This window comes from Carettochelys insculpta, chromosome 27, assembly GCF_033958435.1.
Source record: "Carettochelys insculpta isolate YL-2023 chromosome 27, ASM3395843v1, whole genome shotgun sequence".
In the NCBI taxonomy this organism is placed as follows: Eukaryota; Metazoa; Chordata; order Testudines; family Carettochelyidae; genus Carettochelys; species Carettochelys insculpta.
Window position 1 is genome coordinate 1,085,913 of NC_134163.1, and position 26,919 is coordinate 1,112,831.

At 44.2% G+C, this 26,919-nt stretch overlaps 1 protein-coding gene across 4 annotated transcripts in view; it reads left to right on the forward strand.

The window, feature by feature from the left end:
* The window catches only part of DOT1L (DOT1 like histone lysine methyltransferase), a 162,733-nt gene that overhangs the window by 98,411 nt on the left and 37,403 nt on the right, over nucleotides 1-26,919 (forward strand). For all 4 annotated transcript variants that reach the window (XM_074978486.1, XM_074978484.1, XM_074978483.1 and 1 more), the window contains exons 12-21: nucleotides 249-290; nucleotides 2,163-2,246; nucleotides 3,055-3,289; nucleotides 3,810-3,923; nucleotides 5,466-5,557; nucleotides 21,130-21,231; nucleotides 23,822-23,959; nucleotides 24,867-24,992; nucleotides 25,883-26,367; nucleotides 26,642-26,765. In XM_074978486.1, the coding sequence (XP_074834587.1) occupies nucleotides 249-290; nucleotides 2,163-2,246; nucleotides 3,055-3,289; nucleotides 3,810-3,923; nucleotides 5,466-5,557; nucleotides 21,130-21,231; nucleotides 23,822-23,959; nucleotides 24,867-24,992; nucleotides 25,883-26,367; nucleotides 26,642-26,765 (1,542 nt within the window). The remainder of the gene's footprint in view (nucleotides 1-248; nucleotides 291-2,162; nucleotides 2,247-3,054; nucleotides 3,290-3,809; nucleotides 3,924-5,465; nucleotides 5,558-21,129; nucleotides 21,232-23,821; nucleotides 23,960-24,866; nucleotides 24,993-25,882; nucleotides 26,368-26,641; nucleotides 26,766-26,919) is intronic.

The window sequence follows — 26,919 nt, forward strand, 5'->3', positions numbered from 1 at the left end:
GGTGAATAGAGATATATAACACAAAGCTTTATCAAAAGGATGTGCTGCATTGAAGATAGGGTGATGTTGAGGCTTGGACTGTGTCCCCACTACACTGCATGTTTTCCTTCTTTCGAGAAAGAATGAAATGGAAATAGCTTCTTGGTGTAACTTATCTATGGGGAAAATTGTCAGAACATCTGCAGTTTTGCTTTATGTATCAGTCTGTTCCAATAAGTGTAATGACTATCTTATATTTCCTTTTTCAGCTTGAAAACTATTTTTCTAGTCTCAAAAATCCAAAACTCAGGGTAAGTTCTTTTAATGTTTTATAAGCTGGGTCTACACTAGCACCCCTCTTTCGAAAGGGGGATGCTAACAAGACACTGTGGGATATGTTGACGAGGCATTGCAATGAATATGCAGCACCTCATTAGCATGACAGCTGTGGTATTTCGCAAGTGCCACTTTCAGTCATGCAGCTTGTCTACACTGGGGTCCTTTCAAAAAAGACCCCAGTGTAGACGAGCTGTGCGCGATCAAAAGCGGCACTTTGGAAGTGCCACGGCTGCCGTTATGCTAATGAGGAGCTGCATATTCATTGCAGCGCCTCATTAGAATATTCCAAAATGTGTCATTAGCATCCCCTTTTTGAAAGGGGGGTGCTAGTGTAGACCCAGTCATAATGTATTCATAGTATCAAAATACCCGGTATGATCATTTTAAGCATTAGCTTTATAAAGATACCAGAAGCAGACCGGGAAATATGTTTTGAGCCCATCAAGCAAAAATATCTGCAGAAAATTAGTCACACTGGAATGAAGTAACTCCTGACTTCTTTGACAGTACATCTAAATAAATTAATAATTCTTAAATTCGCAGGGAAGCTAGAGTCCTTACAGCTTTCCAATTGCATTGCATGTAAAGGACTATTAAATATTGGTAACATTGACAGATAAGATTTTAAGAATATAATGATAGTTTAATTCACTGTCTCAATTTTGCGTCTTGTTAGTGAATTTGAAGAAGGGGTGTCTCAGCTGATACCTTGGCACATACCGCTCAATCTGAAATGTAACATGGCTTTTGAACTAAATGTTTTACTGCAGTGCATGGAATTAAAGTGGCTTTTGAGACAGTGTCTCATTGAGTCGGTCATATTAAATAGTGTGTGTTTTAGGTGTAAACTACAAATAGCTTATGGGCCTAGACTTTTCTTGTTCTCATCCAGAAACATCTTTAATTTGTGGAGTCTTTTAATGTTAAACTTTAGAGCTTGGTCATCATCCTTCAAACCTGACCTTTAATGGCATTTGAAATCGGGGTTAATGGTGGTAGTTAGGTTAATAGATTTTGGATTGTTTATTTCAAATTGGTTGGGGAGAGATTTTGACATTAAGCATGGAGAAAAGCTATCAAATTCTGTCTTCAAATACTTGTGAATTAATCACAAACTATTTTTGGTGGCCTGCTGCCTCCAATGATGAAGGCATTGAATTGCTGTGAGAGAGTTCAAGCATGCTATGATCCAACCTGTCTGACTTTTACTTAGTTTTTAAAGACAATATAGGTTGTAGAATTATCAACACATTAAATCTCTTCTGGAAAGTACAGGAAGTGTGTGTTGTAGTGCTATGTGGAGTTTTGTGTCCTTAAAGGCAACACTCAAGCTTTTTGAACTGCTTTTCATCTTGATTGTCTGTCTTATCTACAGACTTGGCTAGGATTTAATTAAGCTCTTTTAAGAGAGTTGATTCATGACTTGACATGACAAGGCTCCTAAAGATGTTGAAATATTAGTTATAGATAGGGCCACTGATATTTTAACATTGTACTTTTCAAAAAATTCTAAGACCTAGCTCATTAGGGTGAAAAATATCTGGTCCTTCTCCCTTACTTGTGGTCGCTTATCTGGATAAATTCTGCTTAGGAGACTGCCATAGAATAGTATTGCTCATAAAGCTAAAGTTGTCTTTCTGTTGTCTGGAACAGGCTAAAGTCAAGGTCTTCTGCCTACCAAAAAAGATGTATTGTTGTTCCCTAACATCTGTTGACTAGTCACAGTTGTTGTTCTTGGAACTAGCTTGGCAAAATTGGAGTCTGTACTTCAGAAAAGAAAATACAACAGCTATCTCTTGGGCTTATTTGTGAATTTTTGATGCCATCTTTTAAACTGCCTTTAGGAGGAACAAGAGGCAGCTAGACGTCGTCAGCAAAGAGAAAACAAGAGCAACACAACTACTCCAACGAAAGTGCAAGAAAACAAGGTCAGCTCCCTCTTGAAAATTTACATAGAAACATGTTGTCTCTACTATTGCAGAAGCTTGTGGTTTGCACCAACAGTAAAAGCTTGATTACTTAGTGAGCTTGACTTGAAAAAATCTATTCCAGGAGAGCTCCACACATGGATATATTGTTCAGCAATAAAAGTCACTTTATTCCAGAATAATTGATGTGCTTTGTGAGCTTGAATTGTTAATTCCAGAAGAGATTTTTCTGGCCTATTTCACAGTGTTGACATGCCTTTGCTCTTGAGTAGGGGTTTTGAAATATTTTCAAAGGTCACACCACGTGCTAATAGTTTGGTATGTGGATGACATGCTTTCCTAGCCTTATTTGTACAAACTACTTCCCTTCCTATTCACAATTTCCCCACTGCACAGTTAAAAAAGCAGCAGTTGTTCACATGGAAATGTAATAGGAAGAAAAATTTGAATGTGACTTGAGCTTTTATTTCACTGCAGTTCATTAGCTTAAACTAAGGCTCCCTGTGAGTAACCAGTTTTGCATGAACCAGTTTTGGAAACCCTATTCTGTAATGGCCAGATCCAGAGGAGAAGCAATGTAGTGTATTGAGCATAGCATACTGAGTGGTCAGGGCAATTGTAACCCCAGGTCTAACCATTATCTCGCTGTAGCTTTAGGCAAAATACTTAATCTTTGTGCCTCAGTTTCCCTTCTATATAATGGAGTTGATACTTGCTTATCACAGAAGAGTGTTCTAAAAATTAACGGATGCTTTGCAAATGTAAAATGCTTAATTGTACAATGTTTTCTCTCCACAATTAATTTTAGGATTCTGGTGCTGAAGAAGAAAAAGTTGGGACAAATGCCATGAAAAAGACGTCTCCCTCGAAAGCGCGCAAGAAGAAGCTGAATAAGAAAGGAAGGAAAATGGCAGGGCGGAAGCGAGGGCGTCCTAAGAAAATGAACACTGCAAGTATAGAGCGCAAGACTAAGAAGAACCAAACTGCACTAGAGCTTCTGCATGCTCAAACCGTGTCACAGACATCTTCATCCTCTCCTCAGGGTAAGATGAGCAACTCCTCTGCTGTCAGCAGAAGGACCTTTTCTGTATGCATCTCAATGGCTGTCCAGGAAAGTTTTTAGTCTTAAAAGTGAATGTTCAGAGCTCTTCATTCAGAGACCACAGACTTCTAAATCTTCTTTCTTGTCAGTTTCACGTATGTCCTCTCCCTGTTTCCTATTGCAGTGTCATGGTATCTCCTGGTTTTAAGCTGGGATGATAAACAGCCAACCAGCTGTCTGAGCATCACTGTTGATCTAGTCTTCAGAGGGCAGGGATGTTGAAGGAGGGAGAGCAGAAGAGGGAGTGGGGGAGCGGATTGAGAGAGAGTACAACAGTATGATTGGCAGAATTTGCCATCATGGATGTATCAGGCACAAATCCTGAGTGTATTTCAAAAGCTGATCTGTTATTGGGTCCTATGATTTTTAAAAAAATCACACTCCCTGAAGGCAAAGGACATCTTCTTCATTTCTTAGGTTTAATTATTTTAACTGAGGTTTGTATTACTTTTCTCCTCCAGATGCATACAAGTCACCTCATAGTCCATATTACCAACTACCTCCTAAAGTGCAACGGCATTCGTCTAACCAACTGTTGGTGACTCCTACCCCACCTGCACTACAGAAGCTGCTAGGTAAGAATTCCCCTCCTGATGAATAGAGAATGAAAGGTGTAAATAAAGGGCTGATCACACAGTTTGCTATCTTGGTGACTGGTTTTTGTAATGTATTATGTTGCTGTGATATATTTAGATGCTAAAACTTTAATTTTGGAGAAAAGACTACATATTTTAATACAAAACAATAGAGTGCAAAATATTGGCAGCTAGAACTCTATTGGTAATGGGATATGTAGCATTTTACCTGAGGTCCCCTAAAATAAGTACTCAGGCAGATAATGGGCCTTTGTGAAACTGGTTGCAGGATCGGGGGATCCTCCTCATTCTTTTCCCTATTAAACAAATTGCCTAGTATCCTCGTTTTTTCAATTCCAGCAGGGGATTAAATGTGCTATGGTGAGACCATTTTGCTGTCTGGGATAGCTGCTTCAGAATAAGGATGAGATCCATTGGGGTGTGGGCAAAGGTGGCAGATGCCTGCGATATGTATCTTTTCTAGAAAGACACTCGTTTAAAGAATAAGGAACTTGGGGATGAGGGGGCCATAATTGTGTTTCCCTAGAACCAGAAAAGAAAGTAGAAAAACAGAATCAGATGCTTCTGGAGTTTTGGAGGACAGTGAGGCTACATGGGCAGATGTAAAATATAGTGTGAGAAAAAGACCTAGAATTCATTTTAGGGGAGATCTAGGGAGCAGTAAAGTGAGTTGGAATGGCAAAAGTATAGGGAGCAGTGAGGGTTGAAGTCTGTATATAAGACACTGCCTTGGAAGTTAGGAGTCATTGAAGAGGGCTGGAATATGCTGTCGTCATGGGAGGGATTGGTGACAAAGATGAGGCCTAGCAATGATTTAAGAGGTGCACTGTGGTTAGGGAGATTTCAGATAATCCAGACAAGACATGCTCAGAACATCGCCCAAGGTTTTGGCAGTGAGGGTGGAGGGGAAGAGAGATGTAGAGTTTTGGTTGTTGCGCTGTCAAGGAGAGGGAATAGAGTGATTCCAGGCTGTGAAACTGGAAGGATGTTGGAGTACCCTGAGTGCACCCCTATCATGTTGATAATGGCTTGCCTGTTTTATTCATCCTGCTTTCATTACAGTCCATTAAGAAATTGCTTTTTCAACACGCATATCATTAGGATCCATCAGCTTCCTGTCTGCTTCTGAAAGTGTGGTCTTAGATTAGCTCCCTCATTATAACATCTCTCTGTGGTTAATGAATGATGCACAGACCAGCTAAGCTTCCAAGTAGTATGCTATTGGTGAAGGTTCCAAATTAGTTTTCTTAAAACATTCTTTTTCTTGCAAATGAAAGCACATTACTGGAATAACCACTCCTAGGGCAAAAAATGATGCCAATTTAAACTAAAAAATTGAGTATGTATTTCAAATAATTGAGGCCAGTTTGCATTTCAGCATTCACTAAATTGAGCTCTAGAGGTTTAGCGTACATGCTAACCCACGCAATAGGGAGGAACTGTGATCCCAAATATGGGTCTTCAATTGATTTTCACCCTTGAAGTCCAAATGAAGTTGTCATCCATGCATTTGTGTTACAGATTCTTTTAAGATCCAGTACATGCAGTTCATGGCATACATGAAAACTCCTCAATACAAAGCAAATCTGCAACAGTTACTGGAGCAGGAAAAGGTGAGTGTTTTTAAATGGATCTCCTGACAATTCCTATTGTTACGTGTACAGCCTATAAACCCTCTCCCATAGGTATTTGAGAAAATGCCAGCGAGATCCAGCATTCTGTGTTTACTAATTCCACTGTAGCTTCTGACAGAGTTAAAGGCCACTTTTAATAGATATGTGGCCTTTTTGATAGAACTGTTAAGCAATTAAAAATGTTAATTGTGATTTATTCATGCTGTTAATAGAATACAATTATTTAAATATTATTGGATATCTTCTATATTTTCAAATATGTAGATTTTAATTGCAACACAGAATACAAAGTATACAGTGCTCACTTGATATATTCATTACAAATATTTGCGCTATAAAACCAAAAGATATAGTATTTTTCAGTTCACTTAATACATGTACTGTAGTACAGTCTTTATCATGAAAGCTGAGGTTGCTAATGTAGAACTGTGTACAAAAAAAAAAACCTTACTTTTGAATACAGTGTAAAACTTCAGTCTGAGTCCACTTAGTCCTACTTCGTGTTCAGTCACATGCTAACACAAATAAGATTGGTTACAATTTGTAGGAAGTAATGCTACTCATTTCTTGTTTACATTGTCACTTTGTCCACATATCTATTCTGGAGATAACATCACTGGACCTAACCAGGTTACTCACAGAATCATGGGCACATTCTCATGTTCCTCAGCTAACATCATATATGCCATCATGTGCCAACAATGCCTACATGCTTGTATATTGAACAGACTTCAAACTCTCTTAGACAAAGAATTAATGGGCATAAAACAGACACAAAAACACTCCTGATTCACAAACCTGTCAGCCAGCACTTTAATGGAATGGGCCATTCTTTTAATGACCTGAAAGTCTGTTTTACTGAAGAGGAATTTTCACAACAGCTTGGAAAGAGAGGCTGCTGAGCTCTCTTTTATATTCAAATATGACAAATTAACATGTGGTTTGAACCAGGATGGGAATTTTCTAGCTCATTATAGGGGCTCTTTACATACTTGGCTTTATCTAATTCTTGACTCCCCCCTCCACTTTTGCCCCTCTGCTCTCTGATTTGCTCACCTTGAAAATATTTTTCTGACTTGTCAACCTTGATTGCTATTTTGGTTCTCTGTGCCTGAAATATTGAGTCTGTTGTGGTATGGCTATGGTCTGAAGAAGTGGGTCTGTCCCACGAAAGCTCATCACCGAATAAATTATTTTGTTAGTCTTTAAAGTGCTACTGGACTGCTTTATTTGTTTTGATAGTATATAGAGTAGCACAGCTTTCTCTCTGTTGATAGAAGTGTCTACACTGCACTTCTGTCAACAGTACTCTGTTGAGAGATTGTTATACCTCGGTTTTTTGAGGGACAATACTGTCGAGGCAAACGCAAAGTTCTGACAAGAATCTGTTGACAGAATGCTATAAGTGTGTAGACGCTTCCTGAATTATGTTGACAAAAGGCCCCTTCTGTTGACAAAACTCTCTAGTGTAGACCCAGCCAGAATGTAGTTTTTTTGTTATTTATGAAAGCGATTGCACTGCCGTACTTGCATGAAGGAAATTAAAGAATACTATTTTATCACTTTTACAGTGCAAATATTTGCAATGAAATAAAGCATAGAATCATAGAACACTAGGACTGGAAGGGACCTCGAGAGGCCAGCGAGTCCAGTCCCCCTGCCCCAATGGCAGGACCAAGTACTATCTAAACCATCCCTGATAGACATCTATCTAACCTGTTCTTAAATATCTCCAGCGATGGAGATTCCACAACCTCCCTTGGCAATTTATTCCACTGTTTGACCACCCTGACAGTTAGGAACTTTTTCCTAATGTCCCACCTAAACCTCCCTTGCTGCAGTTTAAGCCTGTTGCATCTTGTTCTATCCTCAGAGGCCAAGAAGAACAAGTTTTCTCCTTCCTCCTTATGACTCCTTTTTAGATACCTGAAGAGCGCTATCATGTCCCCCCTCAATCTTCTCTTTTCCAAACTAAACAAGCCCAATTCTTTCAACCTTTTTTCATAGGTCACATTCTCTAGACCTTTAATCATTCTTGTTGCTCTTTTCTGGACCCTCTCTAGTTACTCCACATCTTTTTTGAACTGCGGTGCCCAGAACTGGACACATTCTTCTTCGAGTGTCCCCGTGGGTGCTCCACATTAGGTGTCGGGCTCGCCCGGCGCTGCAGATCGGATCTTCCAAGCAGTTTCTGCCGGACCGCGCATGCGCCGGTGCGCGCCACTCCCCCGCGCGCTCCCGGCCACGTGCGCGATCCGGTCCCCGCCAGTTACTCTTAACCGCCGTCGGCTGCAGACGGAATCCGAACTAGGCTAAGGCCAAGTAGCGTATTCAATGACTTTAACTGCTTTTCTTTAAAGTTTTTCAAGTACTTAGGCTACTGCAAGTTAGCCGGTTGTTGTTTTTCCAAAAAAAAACAAAAACAAAAACAAAACAACAAACAAACTACAAGCGGGACAGCTTCAATCCAGTCCCAGTAACAAGCGCCGGAGGCCAGGAGCATCGGGCCATCAGCCCTCCTGCTGCGGCAGGCCATCGGACGGGGAAAACAGCACAGGGAAGGTGCTAAGTACCCGCTTAACAACTGAAAGACTCACCAACAATGTCCTCTTCAGGATTTAAAAAATGTGAGTCCTGCCGAGAGGCGATTAAGGAGAGACAGGGAGATGCGGCTTAAAATGCTGCTTTTGATAAGGCCCTCCAGCCAGACGTGCCGGAGCGGCCGCAGCAGGAGGGACCCTCCGGGGCCCATAAAAGGAGAGCTGCCTCCCTCACTCCATCAGCGCAGAAACGGAGGAAAGTCTCCCCAGCCCGATCCCTGGCGGCAGCAACAGCGAGCGGGACGGGAGGAGCGAGCAGCCCCCAGCCGCAGCAACAGCTGATCGGCGGCGGCACGGAGAGCCACGTGGAAGCGGCTCAGCCTCCGATAATCAGCCAGCCGCCCCGCACCGCAGGCAGAGCGGCGGCTTAAAACTGCTTTTCATAAGGCCCTCCAGCCAGACGTGCCGGAGCGGCCGCAGCAGGAGGGACCCTCTGGGGCCCATAAACGGAAAGCTGCCTCCCTCACCCCATCAGCGCAAAAACGGAGGAAAGTCTCCCCAGCCCGATCCCTGCTGGCAACAATAGCGAGCAGGACGGGAGGAGCGAGCAGCCCCCAGCCGCAGCAACAGCTGATCGGCGGCGGCACAGAGAGCCACGTGGAAGCGGCTCAGCCTCCAATATTCAGCCAGCCGCCCCGCACCGCAGGCAGGGCGGCGGCTAAGCAAGCGCCGGTACCGGCGGCACCGCAGGCAGCGGCACCGACCCCCGGGGAACCGGTGGTGCAGAGCGCGCAGGCACGCAGCCTGCAGGCACCGGAGGACACCGCACCTGCGGCACCGCCCTCGAGCGTTCCGAGCTCGGTGCGGACGGGGCCGGGATCCCCTGTACGTCAGGGGGCGGAGTTACCTCCTCAAGGGAGGGGGAAGGCTGCACACAAGAGGAGGCATTGCAGCCCCTCTCCGCACAGGGCTGTGGAGTTGCTTTCTCACAGCCCTTCGCTTATGTTGCAGACTCCAACCAGAAGGCAGGGGTCCCCCCTAGCCTACCCGGAGCCCCCTTCTCCATTTTTTGCAACCAGCCTCACCCTGGCTGGGACCACCTTCACCCTTCCTGGGGTTTGAACCGCTGGACTATTATGCAAAATCGCTCTCTCCAGCCCTCCCCCAGACGCAGAGGGTATGCACCAAGTGAGTGGTCTAGGTCACCTTCCCAAGAACAGTGCCTGTACTGCCATGGTCGCCCCTACCATGCGGGGCATAGACACCATCGACTATCTACTAGGGAAAGATCCCCACAAACGATCTCGTACCCCCGAGGGCAATTGCGACCGGGGACAGAGACTCAAGCATCTCAGGGGGGACTGGTTATGGAACCCCGAGATTTTCCCTCGCAAACCTCTAGTGAGAGGGTGTACCATCACCAGCAGGAACCGGAAGGGTCCAGAGAGACGTACCCCAGCGGTTCCTCGCTCTCCTCCCCGGATGAGGCTACGGCGCCGGGGGACGTCCATCCTCCGGACGATCTCAAACAGTTCCAAGAGCTGTTTTACGAGGGTGGCCTTCACGCAAGGCATCCAGACAGCTAAGGTGCAAGAGAAACACCATAAGCTCCTCAAAAATCTGAGACCTCCGGCCTCCTCCGAAATAGCAATACCGCTTGATGATGCAATCTTGGAGTCTGCCACTATGATATGGCAGACTCCTGCGACTATTCCGCCTGTCCACAAGAGAGCGGAAAAAAAAACAAAAACAAAAAAACAAAACAAAAAAACTTCGTGCCGACAAAGGGCACGGAGTTCCTGTTCAGCCACCCACAACCAAATTCCTTGGTGGTGGAGTCGTCGCAATGTGGGGGAACAGACAAACATGCCAAAAAGCTAGAGCTGTTGGGCAGAAAGGTCTACTCCTCCTCCACTCTACTGTTGCGAATGGCAAATTACGCAGCGCATCTAGCGAACCATAATTTCGATAACCACATTAGGTTAACCTCCCTCATGGACTCGCTTCCAGAGGGCAAGAAACCAGTGCTCAAGGCCATCATGCAAGAAGGCTACGCGGCCTCGAGGACGGGAGTTCAGATCGCCCTGGATGTTGCGGACTCAGCAACAGCGTCCCCAGTACCACAGGGGTTACGAGCAAGGGCGACATCAACAGCACCAGCAGTACAGAACTCCCAGGCGTCGTTCCCAACACAGCCGTGCGTCCTCGGGGCAGGGCCAAAGGCCACAAGTTTGACACACAGATCCAGGGCTGCGCCATCACTACCATCGCAAGGTCATCCGAAGCGGTTATTCCACCATCGCCTCCGACCATTCTATAACCAGTGGCAAAGGATCACCACAGACAAATGGGTGCTGGAGATCATAGCCACGGGGTACGCCATCCCCTTCCAGTCGCTCCCACCGCCATGACCTCCACCCAGGCCCCACCTCCAGGAGGCCTCCCACGTAGCGAGGCTCAAGCAGGAGGTAGACCATCTCATGCTCATAGGGGCAGTGGAAAGAGTGCCGGAGCAACTGCAAGGGAGAGGGTTCTACTCGGGGTACTTCCTCACGGGGAAAAAGACAGGAGGCGGGAGGTCCATCTTAGATCTTCGAGGCCTCAACCGGTACCTGCGCAAGCAACGCTTTCGGATGATCACAATCGCCTCCATCCTTACGGCACTAGACAATGGAGATTGGTTCGCAGCCCTCGACTTATAAGACGCGTATTTTCACATAACTATTCATCCGGCTCACCTACGATTCCTCTGGTTTTTCATGGTAGGCAAAGAACATTTTCAATACAAGGTCCTACCGTTTGGCCTCTCCTCGGCCCCCAGAGTCTTCACCAAGCCCTTGGCAGTGGTGTCAGCCTACCTGCACAGACAGGGGGTATTTATATTCCAGTATCCGAATGACTGCCTACTCAAAGGGGCCTCGAAGGAGGAGGTACTACGCATAATATGCGTCACAGCAGGCACGTTCTCTTCGCTCGGCCTGGTTATCAATCTGACAAAATCAAAGATAGACCCCACGCAGGACATAGAGTTCGTAGGGGCACGCATAAATTCTATTACAGCGAGGGCGTATCTACCAGAGACTTGCTTTCGGGCCATCGGCTCCCTCGTGCAAGTCTTCACCTTCAGCCCTACGGTGCCGGTTCTGACGTGCTTACAGCTGCTGGGCCACATGGCAGCAGCGACGTTCGTAGAACAGAACGCCAGGTTACACATGCGCAGCATGCAGCACTGGCTGGCGAGCGTATACACCCCGGCAGCACACACTGTTCACAGGGTGGCGTCGCCCACAACAGAGGTGCGCAAATCCCTGCAATGGTGGGTAAACCCCGAGAACCTGCTAACAGGGGTACCCTTCCACCAACCACACACATTGGTTTTTCTTACCACAGATGCCTCCCTCATAGGGTGGGAAGCGCACATGGGCGAAGAGGTGACGCAAGGGCTGTGGTCCTCCACGGAGCAGTCACTGCACACAAATATACTGGAGCTCAGAGCAGTGTTCAACGCCTGCAGACACTTTCGAGACCATATAAAAGGCAAAGTAGTCGGGATCAGTGTAGACAATATCTCCACCATGTTTTATATAAATCGGCAAGGAGGAGCTCGGTCCCGTGCCTTATGTGCAGAAGCAGTCTGGTCGTGAAACTGCTGCATCGCCAACAATATAACCTTGAAAGCCTGGTACTTCCCAGGCGCTCACAATATGAAGGCAGACCAGCTGAGCACGCGTTTCACACTCACGCACGAGTGGCAGATACGTCCCGATCTGCTGCAACCGATTTTTCATGCATGGGGTTTTTCCCCAGATAGACCTGTTTGCTACTCAGCACAACAAGAAGTGCCCACGATTCTGCTCCAGGGCAGGACTGGGACGGGGGTCCCTGAGGGACGCCTTCGCGATCTCATGGAGGGGCCCCCTGCTTTACGCTTTTCCCCCCCACAGTGCTCATCCACAAAGTGTTGCACAAAGCCAGGAGGGAAGGAGCCTGAATGATCCCGATAGTCCCAACGTGGGATCGACAGCAATGGTTCCCCCTACTCCTGCGCATGTCGGACCGGCCACCGATGCCCCTTCCGGTGGCGCCGGATCTGCTCACGCAAGCCCAGGGGTCCATAGTGCATCTGCACCCCCAAGGCCTGCGACTACAAATGTGGTTAATCCATGGCTCAGCTCCCTAGAGAGCACACGTACGGAGGGAGTGCAGCAAGTCCTAAAAAGTAGCAGGAGGACTTCCACCAGGAAGACCTACAAGCAGAAATGGACTCGCTTTACGGCATGGTGTTCTACCAAACAGCTAGCCCCCCTTTTCGGTGCCTATGGCTGTGATATTAGAGTATTTACTGGACCTCAAGAGAGGAGGACTCTCGCTATCCTCGTTTAAGGTCCACCTTGCCGCCTTTTTGGCATTCAGACACGGAGAGACAGGGCACATGGTGTTCGCCCATCCCATGGTTACCAGGTTCCTTAAAGGGCTGGTAAACCTATACCCCCCTCGGAAACCGCTTCCACTTTCGTGGAACTTGGACCTGGTGCTAATGCGAAAAGGGGACCACCGTTCGAGCCTTTGGCCACGGTTTCCCTCTGCCTCCTTATGATAAAGATGATCTTTCTTCTCGCAATCACGTCAGCTCGCAGGGTGAGCGAGCTTGCGGCAGTTATGGCAACGCCACCCTGCGCTGTTTTTTGCAAGGAGGTGGTCACCATACGGCTACATCCAGCCTTTGTTCCTAAAGTTTCTTTCTGAGTTTCATACTAACGAACCTATTGTTTACCCTCGTTTTATCCAAAGCCTCATAACTCTAACAAAGAGGCGTGCCTACACCTCCTGGACGTGAGGAGGCGCTAGCTTTCTATATAGACAGGACCAAGTCCTTCCAGAGAACGGATAGACTCCTAGCCTCTATTGCTCCCAAATCAAAAGGAGAATCTCTCTCTTCGCAGAGAATCTCGAAGCACATCGTATCTTGCATAAAAATGTGCTACAAACTCAAAAAGACTCCTTTCCTGGCCATGCCCAGGGCTCATTCCACTAGGGCGGTGGCAGCATCAACAGCCCTTTTTCAAGGGCGTTGCGCTAAAAGACATTTGCAGAGTGGCGACCTGGTCATCCTGTGACACCTTCGCCAAACATTACGCCCTTCACAGGGTATTCCAAGAGGATACCCGTCTCTCGACAGCGGTCCTCTCGGGGACAAGCTGCACATAATCCGATTACCCACCTCCTATCTTGGGTTACTGCTGGGTAGTCACCTAATGTGGAGCACCCACGGGGACACTCGAAGAAGAAAGAAAGGTTACTCACCGTAGTAACGGTGGTTCTTCGAGATGTGTCCCCGTGGGTACTCCACTACCCGCCCATCCTCCCCGCTCCGGATCTCTGTTAGTGTTTTGCAGGAGCATCCGAGGCGGTTGGTCAAGGAACTGGCGGGGACCGGATCGCGCACGTGGCCGGGAGCGCGCGGGGGAGTGGCGCGCACCGGCGCATGCGTGGTCCAGCAGAAACTGCTTGGAAGATCCGATCTGCGGCGCCGGGCGAGCCCGACACCTAATGTGGAGCACCCACGGGGACACATCTCGAAGAACCACCGTTACTACGGTGAGTAACCTTTCTCTACTCCAGCTGAGGCCTAACCAGCACAGAGTAGAGCGGAAGGATGACTTCTCGTGTCTTGTTCACAACACACCTGTTAATGCATCCCAGAATCATGTTTGTCTGTTCTTTTTTTTTTGTTTGTTTTGCAACAGCCTCACACTGACTCATATTTAGCTTGTGGTCCACTGTAATCCCTAGATCCCTTTGTGCTGTAGTCGTTCCTAGACAGTCTCTCCCCATTCTGTATGTGTGAAACTGATTGTTCCTTCCGAAGTGGAGCACTTTGCATTTGTCTTTATTAAACTTCATCCTGTTTACCTCAGGCCATTTCTCCAATTTATCCATATCATTTTGAATTATGACCCTATTCTCCAAAGCAGTTGCAACCCCTCCCAACTTGGTATCATCTGCAAACTTAATAAGCGTGCTTTCTATGCTAATATCTAAATCATTGATGAAGACATTGAACAGAACTGGTCCTAACACAGACCCCTGTGGAACCCCACTTGTTATACTTTTCCAGCAGGATTGAGAACCATTAAGAACTACTCTCTGGGTACAGTTATCCAGCCAGTTATGCACCCACCTTATAGTAGCCTCATCTAAATTGTATTTGCCTAGTTTTTTGATAAGAATATCATGTGAGACTGTATCAAATGCTTTACTAAAGTCTAGGTAGACCACATCTACCGCTTTTCCCCTATCCACAAGGCTCGTTATCCTATCAAAGAAAGCTATCAGATTAGTTTGACAAGATTTTTTTCTTTACAAACCCATGCTGGCTGTTTCCTATTACCTTACTACCTTCCAAGTGCTTGCAGATGATTTCTTTAATTACCTGCTCCATTATCTTTCCTGGCACTGAAGTTAAGCTGACTGGCCTGTAGTTTCCTGGGTTATTCTTATTCCCCTTTTTATAGATGGGCACTATATTTGCCCTTTTCCAGTCTTTTGGAATCTCTCCTGTCTCCCGTGATTTTCCAAAGATGATAGATAAAGGCTCAGATACCTCCTCTATCAGCTCCTTGAGTATTCTAGGGTGCATTTCATCAGGCCCTCGTGACTTGCAGACATCTGATTTTCCTAAGTGATTTTTAACTTGTTCTTTTTTTAATTTCAACTTCTAACCCTACCCCTTTCCCACTAGCATTCACTATGTTGGGCATTCTTTCATCAGACTTCTCAGTGAAGACTGAAACAAAGAAGTCATTGAGCATCTCTGCCATTTCCAAATTCCCTGTTACTGTCTCTCCCTCGTCACTGACCAATGGCCCTTCCCTGCCCCTGGTCTTCCTCTTGTTTCTAATATATTTATAAAAAGCCTTCTTGTTTCTCTTTATGCCTGTAGCTAGTTTGAGCTCATTTTGTGCCTTAGTCTTTCTAATCTTTCTCCTGCATTCTTGTGGTGTTTGCCTATATTCATCCTTTGTAATTTTTCCTTGTTTCCATTTTTTATACAATTCCTTTTTTATTTTGAGATCTTGCAAGATCTCCTGGTTAAGCGAAGGCAATCTTTTTCCATATTTTCTATCCTTTCCTACACAGTGGGATAGCTTGCTTTTGGGCCCTTAATAATGTCCCTTTGAAAAATTGCCAACTCTCCTCAGCTGTTTTTCCCCTCACTTTTGCTTCCCATGGGGCCTTACCGGCTCTCTGAGTTTACCAAAATCTGCCTCCTGAAATCCATTATCTCTATTTTGCTGTTTTCTGTTCTACCCTTCCTTAGGATTGTGAACTCTGATTTCATGATCACTTTCACCCAAGCTGCCTTCCACCTTCAAGTTCTCTACCAATTCCTCCCTATTTGTTAAAATCAAATCTAAAACAGCTTCACCCCAGTAGCTTTTTCAACCTTTTGGAATAAAAAATTGTCTCCAATACAATCCAAGAACTTACTGAATAGTCTGTGCTCCGCTTTATTAGTTTCCCAACATATATCTGGGTTGTTGAAGTCCCCCATCACCACCAAATCTGGGGCCCTGCTTGACTTTGTTAGTTGTTTAACAAAAGCCTCATCCACCTCTTCCACCTGGCTAGGCGGCCTATATTAGATGCCTAGCAGGACATGACCCTTGTTTTGTACCCCTCTTAGTCAAACCCAGAGACTCTCAACACATCCATCTCCTACGTCCATCTCCACCTCAGTCCAAGTGTGTACATTTTTAATATACAAGCCAACACTTCCTCCCTTTCTTCCCTGTCTGTCCTTCCTAAGCAGGCTGTACCCTTCCATACCAACATTCCAATCGTGTATTATCCCACCAAGTTTCTGTGATGCCAACAATGTCATAGTTATATTTATTTATTAACACTTCCAGTTCTTCCTGCTTATTACCCATACTTCTTGCATTTGTATACAGGCATCTAAGATATTGATTTGATCTTGCCTCCCCGTTTTGCCCTGACCCTCTTTTTATTCTGACATTGTAGCCCATGCTGCCTCCCATTTCTGACCCATCACCCAGGTTTCCATGTTCTCCACTTACCTGTGGGCTTGGCTCCCCTGACCCCATCAAACCTAGTTTAAAGCCCTCCTCACTAGGTTAGCCAGTCTGTGTCCAATACGGTTATTTCCCTCCTTGAAAGGTGAACACCATATCTGCCCAGCAGTCCTTCCTGGAATAGCATCCTGTGGTCAAGGAAGCCAAAGCCCTCCTGGCGACACCATCTTCGAAGCCAGGCATTCACCTCTAGGAGGCACCTGTGTCTGCCTGGGCCCCTACCACTGAAAGAGTTCATGCTCTTTATGTTGTAACAGAAATCAGTGTTTGAAAATGTAGAAAAATATTTACTTTCAATTGATAGTCTATTATTAAACTGTATGATTAATCACAATTTTTGTGTTAATCATATGAGTTAACTGCAATTAACTGACAGCCCTACTTTTTGGGTAAGACGCAGCACTATGAGCCCTGTATTCTATTGTCAGCTGTGCCACTGATTCGCAGTGTAACCTCAATCCTGTTTCTCTGCCCCTTGTTTCTCCTGTAAAATGGGGATAATCTTTTTCCCCTCACAGGACTGTCTGGATTTAATTCCTTGTTAAATTATTTTCCGTTAAACACTCTTAAATATGGTTGAGCTATTTGCCTAAATATGGGATAACGTATACAGATGAAAATGACGGTTTTGCCAGTACTAAACAAAAGTAGATGGATAGTAAAAATTTGAACTTTCAAAAGAAAGTAATGTAATACTTTAAAGCAGTGGCGAGCAAACTTTTTTTATGCCGGGCCCCACTTTTCATCCTTGCAATGAGCAGGACCACCCCCAGCCTATCTAATGTCATCCAAACTGATGGCAGTTTTGGTTATGCTCATATGAATAAAAAATGTTTTTTGCATGTATACTATAAAAATTTTAATTGGTATATAAATGTGAATATGCATACATACCAGTAACATGTCAACATTTTTAATGAGATAGGTGAGCTTGACACCCAGCAGCTGATCATGCTGTGCCCCCCTTACGAAATTTCACACCCCCCTCCATGGGGCTAAACCCCCCTCCCTTGTGCATCCCAGCTTTGAAGCACCACCATTTAAGTGTCAGCTCTTTCCATGATGAGCTTCAGGAGAAGCAGTGACCAAGAGTTACAGGATAGCGTACCCAGTTTGGGAAAGATTATGTCAGTAAGGTAATTGTGGCTCAGGAAGTGTTATTCTGAAATCATACATGGGACAATAACATCGTAGCTAGAGAATATAAAATCGCCCTTATTCTGCTTTTCTGGAGTAGGGTGTCCATTAACAGCTAGTCTCTGACTCAAAATATCTACCATAATAGTATGTGCAGAAATTGCAACAAATTTTAGGCCATAAGCTTCAAAATAATTTAACATCAAGATGGTTTGTTCACCTGATGATAAATGAGAGAACTAAAACCAAAAGTAAAGGGATAGCCTTTACAGTGTTCCTCTACTTTTATTCATTCCTGGGCAAAATAAGTTTTATGTGCACCAAGGCATATGTAAGTGTGCCCCAGAAATAGAGACACTTGCTGCTAATGTGGGTGACTGTGGGTGCTCAGCTGAGCAGCACCTAAATCTCTCCTAGATAGCTGCTGATGGGCTAAGTATACAGAGAACACTGATCACGCAGCTGGTTGAATAAAATAGCCCTAAGTCCCTGAATAGTTGTAGGTGTTGGGGCATATAATAAACATCGAGGCTATGTCTACACTAGCCCCAAACTTTTCGAAATTTACTAATGAAGCGCTGAAATACATATTCAGCGCTTCATTAGCACGCGGGCAGCCGCGGCACGTCGAAATTGACGCGGCTCGCCGCCGTGCGGCTCGTCCCGACGGGGCTCCTTTTCGAAAGGACCCCGCCTACTTCGAAGTCCCCTTATTCCTATGAGCAGATGGGAATAAGGGGACTTCGAAGTAGGCTGGGTCCTTTCGAAAAGGAGCCCCATCAGGGCGAGCCGCATCAATTTCGACGCGCCGCGGCCGCCCGCCTGCTAATGAGGCTCTGAATATGCATTTCAGCGCTTCATTAGTAACCTTCGAAATGGCCATTTTGAAGTTTGGGGCTAGTGTAGACACGGCCCTAGTGAAGTGTTTTGCAAGATGCTTGAGCCTGATGGAAAGCGTTATAGCCCATAATGGTTTACTATGCACGAGCTTCCAGTTACAGATAAGCAAATACGTATTTGGTACTGAATAAATAAACAGTAGCTGACCAACAAAATCCTTGTTTATTTTGAACCAAAACTGACTTTTTTTTTTCTTTCCCAGCAAAATGAAATAAGTAAATGCTAGATTGAAACAAAACATCAAGTTGAACTGACATTTCTGAAACTTTCAGGTCGGCTGGCTATAGCTGTTTCCAATTTCAGCTCAAATTTGGCAAATAGTTCTGGGCTAGGAAAAAAATATAATTTTGGGTAAAATTAATACTTGCTGTTCGAAGAAAAAAAAATGGTCTACCAGCTCTGCTCACAGTATTTTTTTGGTGCAGTTGAGCTACCTCACCAGTAGATGGTATATTAACCATATGCCTTTTCCTCCATGCTTTTGCCCCATTTAGGGAATTAATTAATGCACTTGTAAATTAGGGAGTCAGGATAATCACTCCTCCATGCAACCCTGCCTACACAGTTCAGTTCTAACCCTCAGCACCTTGGGTCTGCTATTTCAAAGCCTCTGACAATCTCCAGAGGAGAAGGGTGCTGGATTATGCCTATGATGTGCTTTCTAAGAAGCCCATAAACCAGGGTTATAGCCTAAAATCGCCAGACTCTTTTACAGATCCAATAGAGTTCACATTGTTCTTTGTATGGGAAAGATGGGTGTGTTATGCCTTTGCTGAAAATGGCCAAATGCTGCTTGCTTCATTCACTGTGTCAGAAGTGCTTTGAGCACCACTTTGTCTTATGGTCTCATCAGAAACAGAGGACCAGTTTTAAAAAAAACAAACAAAACAAAACAAAGAAAAAAAACCCTGTTCTCATGCTTGGTGTCAGGAAAATAAGCAGCATAAAGTTAATTCTGTCCTCTTGCACACCTATTTACTGTATACTGGAGTTGTGATTTCAGAGTGTATAAAAGAGGGTATGTTGGTGGTTTGGTGTGATACCTTTTGTTCCCTTGGGGAAACTATCATGTAGAACACTATTTGTAAGTCAAGATCTCTTAATGGACTGTAGTATTGAGTACTGACAGAATTACTACATACGAATTGTGAAACCAGAATGCAAAACTATTCTGGCTAAATAACAGGGTCTGTTGTACACACTGGTTACAGTACTGTCTCTAGTAGTAGTAGCAGTAGGCATCCTTCAGTCTGCATAGACTATGGATCGCACCCTTCAAAGTTTCAATTGAGGATTTCATTTACAGCGTCTTGTGACTATGAAGACCCACACAAGAGTGACAGTCCTTGCTGCATCTCTTGCAGATTTGCGTTTTTATTACCAAAATCAGATGCTGTGAAGTGCTAGTACACAAATGTACCTTTAGATGGAGCTGTAAGCTGCTGTACTGGCTTACAACTCTTAATGAAATGCATTGCAGAAATGATTTCACAGCCTCTCCTAAAGCTGGGTCTGCACTTACCTTGAATATCAATGGCTGCTGTGCAATTTTAGGTATGCCAGTTGAACACCAAAAATTGATTTAGCAGCTGTCAGTATTCGTCCCTGTCCTCACGCCCCTCCTGTTGGCATTCTTTAATCCTTGCCGGCTGGGAAGGAGTTCTGGGGTTGACATTGACCCCAGAACGCACATGCATCAGCACCCTGGAAGATCGAGCCCAAGCATTGATCTTCTGCGGCCAGTGTAGACCCAGCCTAAGTAGTGGGTTTAGTGCCAGAGTGATTGTTCTGTTCTCCCTTTCCAAAGCCGTTGGAGTAGGTGACAGAGGGGTTTTGATTGTGGTTGAATTTAATGCTTCTGTGTTTTTCCCCATGTGGAGCTCCTTATCCAGGTGGATAGCTTTTGAGTTCAAGACCTCTTCTTTTTCCCTACTTCAACTCTTGGCAGCAAATAATTTGCTTCAGCAGAAATCCCCTCTATAGCTGGAAGATAAGTAGAATCATGAATTTCTGGCTCCTTTTCTCCTGCCCACGCCTGGTTTTTATATAAATCTGACACTTTGCCTAGTTTTACTTCTGTCCTTTGTAAGCCTGGGGAGCATGAATAACTGTGACAGAAAAACAAAAACAAAAGGAATCCTTGTAGTGGTGTGATGAACGTTATGTGCATGATTTTTCCTAGAAATAAGGATAAGCAAGTAGCATAGGGAATTCTATATTAAAAAAAAATTGAGAGGATCCTCTAGGAAATGACTTAACATATTTCTGATTTCCCTGACATACTTTCATTTACTGACATTCTTTTGAAGAATGTTCTGTGAGAATGTTGAGGACCTGTGTTCTGTTCGCTGCTCAGCCACAGACTGTGTGTGTCCTTGATGAGTTACTTAATCTCTTTGTGGTTCAGTTTCTCATGTGTAAACTTCCCTGTCGCTCAAATGTGCTGGGAAGATAAGTGTGAATTGCTGAGAGATTATCCTGATTAATACTACAGAAAAGCCTGGAAAGAAATATCTGTGTACTTTGTTTTAAAATATAGTTTCACCCACAGTGTTAAACTGTAGCAATGTTGAACTGCAGAATTTAGAGATGGAAAAGATCTATGAAGTCGTGTAATTCCTTTTCTCTTCTAGTTGAGCATCATTTTTAATTTTACAGAATAGTGTTTAATATTTCAAGTGATGGGGTGTCTCTTTTCATCCTGGAAGACCATGCCACTCATCTCATAGAGGTTACTGTTATTCATAGGGTCCCTACTTCTTCTTATGTGTGTAGGCATCTGTATCACTGAAATGCCAATGCTTGAGCTAGAACTTCCCACACATACTACAGTGGAAGTCTGATGTAAACTTTTCTGCTTTTTTGTGAACTTTTTAAGGAAAAGAATGCTCAGTTACTGGGGACAGCACAGCAGTTATTCACCCACTGCCAGGCACAGAAAGAGGAAATCAAACGTCTTTTTCAGCAGAAACTTGATGAGGTAATAATATATGGAGATATACGTATATGATTTAACCTTGTGCAAAGGGACCAAAAGTGAATGTTTGTTTGCAGAGAAATGTCTGTGTAGAGATTAATAATCCAACATTCTTGAAGTGTTGTTCTGTCTTTGGCATTGTGGCTGTTGCCTGCTGGTGGGTGTACAGTGCAATGTATTTCCTTCTCTTGTTCAGTCCATCATGTTTGCTTAAGCGGTATCTTACCAGACCCAACACAGTACTTGATCCCAGGAGTGTTAGCACACTAGATTGTTTTTCCATTAAAGTAACAAAGGTGCACATAGAAACATATTAATTTTCTGTAGTTGAGTAGACCAGCTGAGTCTCTGTAATTTTTCTTCAGAAAGCACTAAGACATACAGAGATCCACAGCATTTAGTGTTGGTGTTATGTCATTTTATTTGTGGATCAATGACCCTGTGTAACAGCCACTTCTAAGTGTGTTCTGTTCTCCCCCTTGATAAACAGAAGTTGAACAAAGGATCAAATAAAAATCTCTTGTCACCCAAGCAGTAGTGATTTCATTCACCTGTAGCACAAAGATTGACAATCTTCTCTGCTGGTCTGAAATAATCATGGTGGGATTAATCAGTAACTTTACACCTAGTGTACTCATTTACACTCGCCCAAACCAGGCCACATACCCCATTACGCACAATGTTGTCCTTGTTGTGGGCAGCTTATCACAGGCCTCAAAGCTGCAATGAATTCGTCCTGTGAGTAAGCCACTGTATTGCAAGAGATCTGGGCTCAGTTCTTGGTTCAGTCAGACGGTTTGAGACCTGGGGCAAGTTATTTGATATCTGAGCCTCAAACCCAGACTTTACACGCAGGACAACATTTCTTCCACCTGTTCTAAGTCTTGTCCATTTAGCCAGTGAACTCTTAGGGCTAGTCTAGTGCTGTCAGGAGGAGAGGTCCAGGGGTGGTGGTGGGCTGCTATGCATAGAGATTCTCTACGTTCTAAAAGAGAAGAGAATGGACGATGGTAAAATACGGGTAAGATCTGATGAGAAACTGTCCAGTTAGAGTCCTATTCAATCACATCATGTAATGGCAGACAGCTAAATAGTGACAAGTTTAAGTGCTTATATACAAACACTAAAAGTCTAAATAATAAGATGGGTGAACTAGAGTGCCTCCTATTAAAGGAGACTATTGTCATAGCTGTTCAAACTGGTTGAAACTATAGGAAATAAAAGATTTGTCAGATGCACAGATTAACAATCTATTGGAAGAGTCAGCTTGGTTTCTGTAAAGGTAAGCCTCACCACTCTACTAGAATTTTTTGAGGTTGTCAACAAGTATGTGGATATGGTGCATTTAGACTTCCAGAAAGCTTTAGACAAGGTGCATTACCAAAGGCTTTGAAGTAAAATAAGCTGTCCTGGGATAAAAGGAAAGGACCTCTGATGGATCAGCAACAGGTTAAAAGATGGGAAACAGAGGATAGGAATATGGCAGTTACATGGCTAGAACTGACATCTACGCTTTGCAGACTTGGATGTCTCTACTGGGGAAGGTTGATGGGAGAGTTTCTTCCATCAACCTCCCTTACTCCTCACAATGAGTACAGGGGTCGATTTTTCAAGTCCATACTAGATGTGAGAAATTGAACCCTGGAAGATTGACCCTGAGTGGGTTGATCTTGTTGGGATAGTGTAGCTGTAGCCTAAGACAGAATATCTTATTGTCTGTATATAAATCCATGGTATACCTACACCTTGTGTACTGCATACAGATGTGATTGCCTCATCTCAAAAGATATCTTGATGCTGGAAAAAGTTCAGAGAGGCATAACAAAAATTATTAGGGGTTTGGAACAGCTGTCATATGAGGAAAGATTAATAAGACTGGGACTTTTCAGCTTGGAAAAGAGATGACCAATGAGGGATATGATAGAGGGCTATACAATCATGACTTTTATGGAAAAAGTGAATAGAGTAATTAACTCTTTCCCATAACGCTGGAAGTAGGGGCCCCCAACTAAAATTAGTAGGTGGCTGGTTTAAAACAAATAAAAGGAACTACTTCTTCACACAACACACAATCAACTTGTGGAATTCCTTACCGGACAATGATGTGAAGGCCAAGACTATAATAGGGTTCAATAAAGAGCTTGATAAATTCATGGAAGATAGATCCATAGCCAGGGTGAGCTGGGTTGGTGTCTCTAGACTCTGTCAGAAGCTGGCAAAGGGTGACAGGATGGCCTTTGATGATTACCTATTCTGTTCATTCAGTTTGGGGCACCTGGCATCTGCCACTGCCAGAAGACGGAATGCTGAAGTAGGTGATCTAGTTTGGCCGTTGTTATGTTCTTACTGATTTAATTTGGGGAGTCTTTGTTCTACTCTGATCCTGCCAATAACATTGGGGGCCACAGTAGTAATAGAACACACAGTTGTGTTTATCCAGCACTTTTCATCTGTAGAGTTCAGTTTAACATGGAAATGTGAAATATTATCGTGTGTGTGGTGTGTGCGTGCGCGCCCGCATGCACGCTGACTGTTTGGAATTGGAATACTGAGCTGCACTTGAATCTGACTCTTTCTCTCCTTCTCCCTGTAGTTGGGAGTTAAGGCTCTGACATATAATGACCTGATTCAGGCTCAGAAGGAGATTTCTGCTCACAACCAACAGCTGAAGGAACAGACGAAGCAGCTGGAGAAAGATAACAGTGAACTCAGGAACCAGAGTTTGCAGCTGGTGAGTACTGTGCTTCCATCTGACTAGCAATGTGTGAGCCAAACAATGGTCATTTTATTAATAATTTATTTATTTTTATTTATTTAAAAATAAAAGGCAGGTCATGAACTGCTGTTTTCCCTTTTGTATCTTAATGACAACAAAAACTGAACAGAAAACTTAGTTCCTGTAGAGCCTAAAAGAATGTTACTCATTCAAAGAATGTTACACTGGTGATCAGCAGAGCTGATGTGTCCAGTTCTCCTGCTCACTGTTTAATTCCTATGTTGTCTGTTGCTTTCCTCTAGCCCTAGACCTTTTGGCTTCAGAGAACAGTTGCCAGTTTCATTCTTTTCTTTCTGTTAATTCTGAATCAGGGTGCATTTCTACAGAATAAATCTTGATCCAAAGGGTGGGGTGGGTGGTCCGTTCTCTCGGAGGTCTTCATTTAAATCTGGACGTGTTCTGAAGTGACAACTGATTTGGGTGGCCCCAACTTCATCTGCAATACACAGCTGTGCAGACATGCTCTGCTCATATAGGATAACAGTTCAAAGCTGTGTTTGTAGAACACTGTGGACAGGATGTTTGCCTGGGGCTCCCTTGGCTGTAGGTATAATTTTATATTTCCATCACTTTCAGAAGTTCACACAACAAGGTTTAGGGTGGGAGAAGCTGGACGCAGAACTGTTGAGGGATGTTGAGTAATGTTAGGCTTATTAGACCCACTTCTAGCTCCATAAATAGGGAGTGGAAACCAATTTTTCTGGAAAGCTACAATGTTTGCCTTGTATTTAGAGCTGGTTTTTGGTATGATAGACAAGTGCCTCCAAATTTCAGTGGGGAGCAGGATGAAATTCTGCCCTGCTACTTTGATCTTTTGGAATTGTGAAACATGCCACTGATCAAGCTTTTGATACCCTCACAGCTTAAAGCACGATGTGAAGAACTGAAGCTGGATTGGTCAACGCTTTCGCTGGAGAGCTTGCTGAAGGAAAAGCAGGCACTGAAGAATCAGATTTCTGAGAAACAAAAGCACTGTTTGGAATTGCAGGTAGAATGAGGAGCAAATAGTGGCCACCAGCTCAGAGCTGTAGTCAGCCAGTATTCCATTTAGGGCATGTGTTGGTTGGTTTTAGGTTTTTTCCCCCCCCCATAATATGACACTGGAGCATAAATCTAGCCACTGCCATGGAACTGTTAATGACAAAATAATTAGAGGATAGTTTGAAAAAACTAGGAAGAACAAAGCTGCAGATAATCTTTCAGGTGTATAAATGGCAAATAATGGGAGTTGGCTTGGCCTCCAGTATTGCTTTGAACTTTTGAATCTGAGCATTGGTTTATCAGCTGTTCTCTGCATCCTTAAAATGCTTTGTCTGGTGAAAAGAGAGGTCCTGCTAGTTTGGTTCTGTTTTAGTTCCGTTGCACCTATATTGTATCCCCCGTGTGCATCTCGTGTCACACTTCTCTTCTCCTAGAAACATCTTGCCAAAAGGACCTCTCTTTTCAAATGGGGTTGATTCTCTTGGCTTCTCATACGAAGTGGTAACCCAGTCCGAACATGTTGTCGGACCCATGGTAGTATGCTCTTAGTATGGGGTGTGTCTTCCTTGCTTTGCGCCCCACCCAATCTTCCTAAAGTGTGAAATTAGTTTGTATTTTTATAGAAATTTAACTTCTTACACTCTTTATGGGAAATTTTCTGACGTGCACTAGATACTCTCTAGTAGCCTATTTGAAAATTTTTTTCTACCTCTGCTTTTGTTTTACAAACCTAGAGCAGTGTATTGAAATTTATTTTTTAAATCATAGATTGTTTACTTTGAGTTATCATCAAAAAAAGGGACACTTTTTCTGAGAAGCATCTGGAAGGGAAAACTCCAAAATGTGGTTTAATTCTTAGGTACAGTCTTTAATCTTTGTCGTCCTCTTCATTTAAAGATCAGCATTGTGGAGCTTGAGAAAAGTCAAAGGCAGCAGGAGCTTATGCAGCTGAAATCATACATGCCACCTGATGAGTCTCTGTCGGTACAACTACGCAGTAAAAATCGTTTAGGTCGTGAGCCTGAGGCCGATCATGGCAGATTCCAACTTGAGCTTGAGTGCTCTAAATTTCCTATACCCCACATCAATGGCATGAGCCCTGAACTGTCCATGAATGGCCATGCTACTCCCTATGAAATCCATAATGCTCTTAGCAGACCCTCTTCCAAGCAGAGCACCCCTCAATACATGACCTCTCACCTGGACCAAGAAATAATTCCTTGCACCCCAAACCACAGCAGCAGACAGAAGGTGGACAAGACAGCAAGCTTGTCCTTACCCGATTACACCAGGTTTTCCCCAGCTAAGATAGCCCTAAGGAGACACTTGAATCAGGACCATGCAGTCAATGGAAAAGCAACAGCTAATGAGATACACCAGAGGTGAGAGTGGTCAGTTCCTGTGTTGGGAAATGAAGTGTAGTAATGCTTACTGTGTTGCTGGTAATCTGTCTAGACAGGAGATGAAAACAGCTAAGTAGAATCTCTGCTTAGCCTGGTGAAGCTTTGTAGCTTAGTTGTTTAACTATAAGCTAGTATATCCAGCAATGCTGGTTGGTCAGGTAAGCAAGGCTATAATGCCTTGAGTTTGTAACATGAATTAATTGGACAAATGGCAAAAGAAAGAAAAAGCTGACTGTGTACACCTCTGTTCCAGAGCTGACCACATAAAAGAGAATGGCCTTACATATCCAAGCGCTGGAATTGCAAATGGCATAAAGCTGAGTCCTCAGGAAACTCGGCCCTCTTCCCCAGCGGCCTTACCGATTGCAAGTGAGAAGGTAAGGAATATGCTGGCTTCTCTGCATAGAGCTGTCAACAGAAATGATGCTTCTGACAGAGCGAAGCCATCAAAGCTCTAGGCTGGACCTAGTGATCTCCTGGCTCCTTTCTGGAAGCCATAGAAAAGGCAACTCAGCATTGGGTGTAACATGA